The sequence below is a fragment of the Populus euphratica genome, unplaced genomic scaffold (assembly GCF_000495115.2).
Source record: "Populus euphratica unplaced genomic scaffold, PopEup_1.0 scaffold255.1, whole genome shotgun sequence".
Lineage (NCBI taxonomy): Eukaryota > Viridiplantae > Streptophyta > Magnoliopsida > Malpighiales > Salicaceae > Populus > Populus euphratica.
The window spans coordinates 160701-166994 of NW_011500141.1; the positions used below are offsets into that span (position 1 = coordinate 160701).

General features: G+C 35.8%; 1 protein-coding gene across 1 annotated transcript; it reads right to left on the reverse strand.

Annotated features, from left to right (window-relative positions):
* Positions 1-3279: 3279 nt before the first annotated feature.
* LOC105110644 (probable arabinose 5-phosphate isomerase) lies at positions 3280-5046 on the reverse strand. The gene is made up of 3 exons (XM_011005740.1): positions 4184-5046; positions 3809-4032; positions 3280-3625 (listed from the first exon to the last, which is right to left on the reverse strand). The coding sequence occupies exons 1-3, from the start codon at positions 4826-4828 to the stop codon at positions 3469-3471; spliced, it is 1026 nt and encodes a 341-aa protein (XP_011004042.1). The 5' UTR covers positions 4829-5046; the 3' UTR covers positions 3280-3468.
* Between the last annotated feature and the right edge of the window lie 1248 nt (positions 5047-6294).

The window sequence follows — 6294 nt, forward strand, 5'->3', positions numbered from 1 at the left end:
TTTTTTTGTCTAAAAAGGCATCATTTTGGAGAATTTAAGAAAATTAAAATGACATAATTTTGGAAGGAAAATAAAACATTGATTAGATTTCATTAGAGTTTTAACTTGTCAAGTCACTTAGGTTTAAGGTGCGATTACTTGATGAATATTAGATTGGTTTAATGGATTATGTATTGGCTAATTACCATTTAACATGGGTAAGTGAATTTCTTTTACATATAACCAATTTTAAAGACAATGGTTAATAATTTTTTTTAATGGGTTATATTCTATCAATCCAAAATTTGACATCAGCAACATTAAGCTTGGATTTCAAGATTGTGTTTGAAAATATACAGAGGTATGTATACAAAGTATATTTTTTAATATGATTTTCATAAAAAGTGGATTTGTGAAAAGTAAATTGTCTAAATTAAAATATTACACGGACTAATTTATCAAATTAATATATTGTTATATTGTACATTAGTAAATCCTAATATATTATGTCCTATATAGATATATTAGTGATTTATTATTTGCTAATAATATTATATTTTAAAGTATTATATCCTTTGTGGAAATTGTTTTCCAATCTTTTAAACTAGAAAATATTTTTCTTCATATAAAGCTTATGTTTTTCTTTGTTTGGAAAATAAATTTCATAGATCAATTTCCAACAATATATCAAAATGTAAAAAACTAAGGAAAATGCTTTCCATGAAAATACTTTCCAACATACAAACAAGGCTTTAGAAACAAAACTGCATCAACTTTCACACATAATATAAAAGATGAAAAATATACTAAATTTACCTTTATGGTTTGACACATGTAAGAATTAAAGCATGCTAACTCAAAGGTCATAATGTAATTAGACGTCAATCATCAATTACAATACATATTAAAAGAAGATAGAAAAACATTGAGCATAATTCTTCACTCTATCTGTTTTTAGTGTAAACAATATATTTGTGAGGTAGTTTCAGGTCCCAAATATTCCATCGTAATATTTGCAGTGCTTTTAGGTTTTGTCTTAGAAAGTATTAATATCGGGATAAATTCAAATGTAAAAAAAACTTATACGATGTTAAATCACAAAACATCCTTGAATTATTCACCTAAATGAGTGGGGTGCACTATAAGATATTGGACTACTCTTAAAAGACATAATGTTTACGTTGGTAACTTACAATTCTCTTAGAAGTAGTCAGGTTGGAATCAATATCCCATGTAGATTTGCTCATTCTTCTTCTTTGTCTGCCCCTTTTATGGTGTTCTTTTATCCTCGTGTTCATGTTTGTTAAATAGTTATTAAGCTGAATTTGGCTTGCAAATCAATCTAGATTTTGGTTTGGTCACGTTTTATTTTGAAATGGTTTGAAGATTGATCTAGTCTAACTTGGTCTACCAATTGACTCAAACAAATCTGAAAATGATTCAATTAATGACTTTTTTTTTAATTTTTATCTAAATATGCTATTTGTAAATTGATTTAAGTTAATTCGGTAAGCTCACATCCAACATTTAAATCAGATAAAATCTTGAACCGGGCTGATTATGATTCGTCTCTCCGCACTGGAGCATGCAACTTTTTCAAAACATCGAGGTCAAAATATATTTTTAAAATTAAGTTATGAATTAGTGTGTACCGTGACAAGAAAAAATGGCATGTCATACATGAGGAAGGAAGATACTCCTAGAATGACAGGCAACTGCACATTTTCGTTATGACAATTAGTCTTCGGATTAGACTTCTGACAATCTAAATATTGGTAAAGACGTAATGGAGGACCCTCAAAACCATTTTTCTCCTCCAAAGCTGGCTTCTTTTTGGGCAGATGCATGGTGCAAGTTCATCTTCACAAGAAAAGTATATTGGATAACGACACGTATTGATTGTGATTGTCTGAAATAATGTATTAATGGTGTCCCAGGATGCCAAAAAAATGAAAGCGACTTGAAGCTAGCAGTGGCGTGCCGGTAAGCTCTTGGGCATTCTGTAGTAAACTGGATTACATGCTTTGCTTAGGCATCATAAGTGAGAAAATCATTTGATTGGATTCTAGTAAATTAACTAGCTTGTCACAGCAGAATGTTGGAGGGTCGTGGTTCAGGTGCTCGTTAGTCTAGCCTGAAAGCTTGGGTTCCCGTCTTCCCCAAGGTGTTTGCCGGAGCTGAACTTTGGGAGCTGATATCCACATACTTTCCACTTTGTAACCACATTCCCACTATCCTTTGATTGCTATGAATTAACAAAACTGTCCCTCGAAAACAAACCTCACGCCTAACTCTCTATACTTGTCTCTGTAGAAAAGCCCCAGAAAACAATCTCGCACCTCAGTCTCTTTGCTTTTCCAATTTCACTCAAAGCAATTTCTAAACGCAGCATCCCTAGAGTCAATTTAACAAGATTTTCACGAGTGAAATCTTCACCGATAGGAAAGCTAAGCTATTTTAAAAAGAAAGAAATACAAAAATAAAAACTGGTCCCTAATCAATCGCGCCTCCCCCACAGCTACTTCAGACCCGGGGAGAGGACAGTTGAAATGAACCCCGCTCGAGGAAGGAGAGTATCTTGGTTGGTGGGATCACCGGTGAATGATGATATAGGTATAGGTTTCTTGGTAGGATAAGTCCAATTGGGTCATGAGGTCTCAAGGTCACGGTGGAGAAACATCATGAGCGCGAGCTATGATATATATATATATATATATATATATATATAAGAAAAAAAAAAAGGAAGAGCATTATTATTGTGGTAGTGAAAGCAGAATTCTTAATAAAATGATTTAAAGCTGGTGGATTCTAAGTACTGGTTATGAGCAAGAAGAGAGTCGAGGGAGAGTAAGGAGAGGGTTCTTTCAGAGAGACAATTTTATCAGTTTATAACAATAAAAAGATAGCGGAAGTGCAGAGAGCAGCTCCCCTAAACTTTGGAGGTACCACTGTGCGGTGGTCAGGATGGCTGTTTATCTAATCCATGAAGTACGCAACTTGAGCGGGTTCAAACTTCAACATTAAGGAACAGCCCACTGTCTTAAATCGGGGCACAAGATTCCCTGGCAGGACTATTGGACGCATCTCCTGCCTATCCAAAAAAAAAAAAAGCTACCTTTGGAAAGCCAGGCCTCCAGTTTCGACAGATACGTGACTTTCCGAGGGAAGCCTCGTTATGTGTTTTCACCTTCTCTTTTCGTACGAGTTTCTTGAGTATCCTGCATTGAGAGAAATCTAGCTTCCCTCTCGGGAGTGGTTGCCATGGTTATGTCACCATCACACTGGCCAAGACATGGGGAATATCCAATATCACTATAGAGAACAAACACATCGAATCCATTATTTTTTGAAACAATGATGATATAATAATACAAGAGAACCCTGGCTCATAGGTGTATTCCAGTTTTTTAATACTAAAAAGAATCACGGAAAGGAAAAAAGAAAGAAAAAACCATGAACAACATCAGAAAAATAAAGTCCCAATTTCTATCAAAGGCCAGCTGAAACTAATCCGTGCAGGGTAACAATGCCAATCAAGATATTATCATCCTTGATAACAGGCAGAAATTGTACAGGGGATGGTGGTGATTCCATCTTCTTCATGGCTTCCACCCCCATTGCATCTGGACCAATTGTTCTTGGGTTCCTGAGAAAACACACACAATGCGCTGAGATACATGCAATTTTACCAAAATCTCAAGCCAGCCATGCGCTGAGATAAATGCAATTTTACCAAAATCTCAAGCCAGCCTCAATCCATAATTCACAACATTAGATGAAAAAAGAGAAATAAGGAGAACACCAAATCCATTATTTTCTTTCATATTACCTGTTGCACATTTCTCCTACTGTAAGCTTAAAGATGCCTTCCCCACTAACCTTGAGAGTGCGCCGTAGATCACCATCTGTAAACGTTCCGATCAGGTGACTATCCTCATCTATAACAAGCAGGCAGCCGCATCCTTTACTCGTTAACTCCACTAGCTGATCCATTATTAAGTCTCCTTCCTTACAGATTGGAAGCTCATTTTGCTTCTTCATCACATCCTTAACCTATAAACATAGATCTACTAATTATGATTCAATTATGGAAATCCTAATTGTAATTCTAGTTTAATTAAATGCCCAAATAAAAAGGACAGAAAAACAATAAGTAAAAGCAATCAAACATCGATTATTAATATTTTAAAGAAAAAAGAGAGACCTTGAAAATCAAGCTCTTGCCGATCCTTCCAGCAGGATGATTAGCGGCATACTCTTCCTTACTCAAATTCCTCGCTCCCATCAACGCAATCGCGACGGTATCCCCAAAAACCATCTGGATCGCTGTGGAAGTCACAGGAGCCAAATCAAATGGACACAATTCCCTCTCCAAAGGCAAATGCACATTCATATCACAAACCGCCGTGAGCGCATTGCCTTCAACGGACGTCACCGACACCAAATACGCACCTTTCGCCTTGGCACACGGAACAAGACGGAGCAACTCCTCGGTGTTCCCAGATTTGCTGAAGAGGACGAGGATATCGGAGGAGGAGAGGGCCCCGATGTCGCCATGGAGTGCGTCAACAGGGGAGAGATAACCGGCGCGAATGCCGAGAGATATTAGGGTTTGGGAGATTTTATTGGCGACGAAGCCAGACTTGCCAACGCCGGAGAAAAAGATAGTGCCGTTACAGTTGAGAAGGGTTTGGGAGAAGGTTAAGGCTTGGGAGAGATTTAGGTTTTGGAAGAAGTAGTTGAGGTGGTTTTGTTGGGATTTGAAGAGGTCGAGAAGGGTGGTTTGGTCAATTTGCTGGAACTTGGCATCTGGCGCAGGGAGGTCTAGGAACGGTGGAAGTGAACCCATTGTCTAGTTTTGGTTCGATCCCTGGAGAGAGGGATCTATCTGGTTTTAATGGCGGTGCAGCCGCTGCTTTTGGAAATGACAGACCTGTCCCTCTCCGCGTGTGACAGATATTGTTATTGCCGTTATTGTTTTCGCGGTTAAACTGGATGATCTGGACGTCGGTGGAGAGCTGTGTTTGGATGGGTATTTTTCTAGCAAGGGGATTTTTTTTTTTTTTGTGGGTCATTGCGCGTGGATTTTTGGTGGTTTTGAGTTATTGTTTTTTAATATAGTTTTTATGCTTTAAATTATATAAATACATATTTTATTTTCATAAATGAGTGAAATTTTTAATACATGATTTAATACTATTGGTTATGAAAATTAAAACATTTCATTTGCATTAACCATTTGCTTTCAAGGATAGGTGTTGGAGAAACCCTTGTAAATCATTATCAAAATTAATGATTTTCTAGTCTTTGGATTTTTTGTATTAGAATTTATCTAAAAATATATATTTTTTCCGTGTTGGATATAATACCACGATTGAGTAATTTGCATAGGGAAATGACGAGTAATTTACCTTTAATAAGTTTTTTATATTTCTTAGTGAATGATTTTTAACAAGGGGATGATATCATTGTTGTTAAAATATTAGCCGGTGATCAAAGAGCTATTAAGTTCGGCCGAATCATAGTAAATGGGCTAGTGTGGAAAAATCAAGACATGAAGTTCCAACTAAACAGTATTTCAAGTTAATCCAAGTTAAATATTAGCCTTGGACCAGAAACCCATGATAGCAAGGAGAACCCTAAGACAACTTGGGCTTTTGGGTTTGTTTTCATGCACATCAGTGATGAATGCTTTTAGCATTCTACTTTGATGGGCTGCAATCTCCATTTTCAAGTCAGATTTACTTCTTCTCCATTTCTTGTGATGGAGCCCAGTTCTATAAAGTGCAGCGTCCATTTCCTTCTTGCATTGTCTCGAGAGTGATTGCATGCATTTCCAATGCATAATTCTTTTTACTCTGAACCTCTGTGATCGCATGCATTTCCAATGCATAATTCTTTTTATTATTATTATTATTATTATTAGAGATGAGAAATGTACGCCAGATACCATGATTAGCCTCTTAATTAAACAAGGTTGTCCAAAGAAGCTGGTGATTAAAACACAACAATTATAGCTTACAAGATAGCAGGGTTATTAATCAGTTCCGATCAGTTGGTTGATTCGGACCTGATTTTGATTGGGTTGTAATTAAAAAAAAATAGATTGATATCAAGTTAATAAAAAATTCATTAATCTTTGAAAAATTCAGATGGACATTGTTTTGTACTTTAAAAAAAAAAAATTGATCAGCATGTAATAGCTCATTAAATTTATAATGAATTGGGTTTAACTATCATGGAAGACAAACTTTGTGGGATTTTATTGTTTCTTTATCCTTAAAAAAAAAAAACCTTCCTAGAAATTAAAATAAA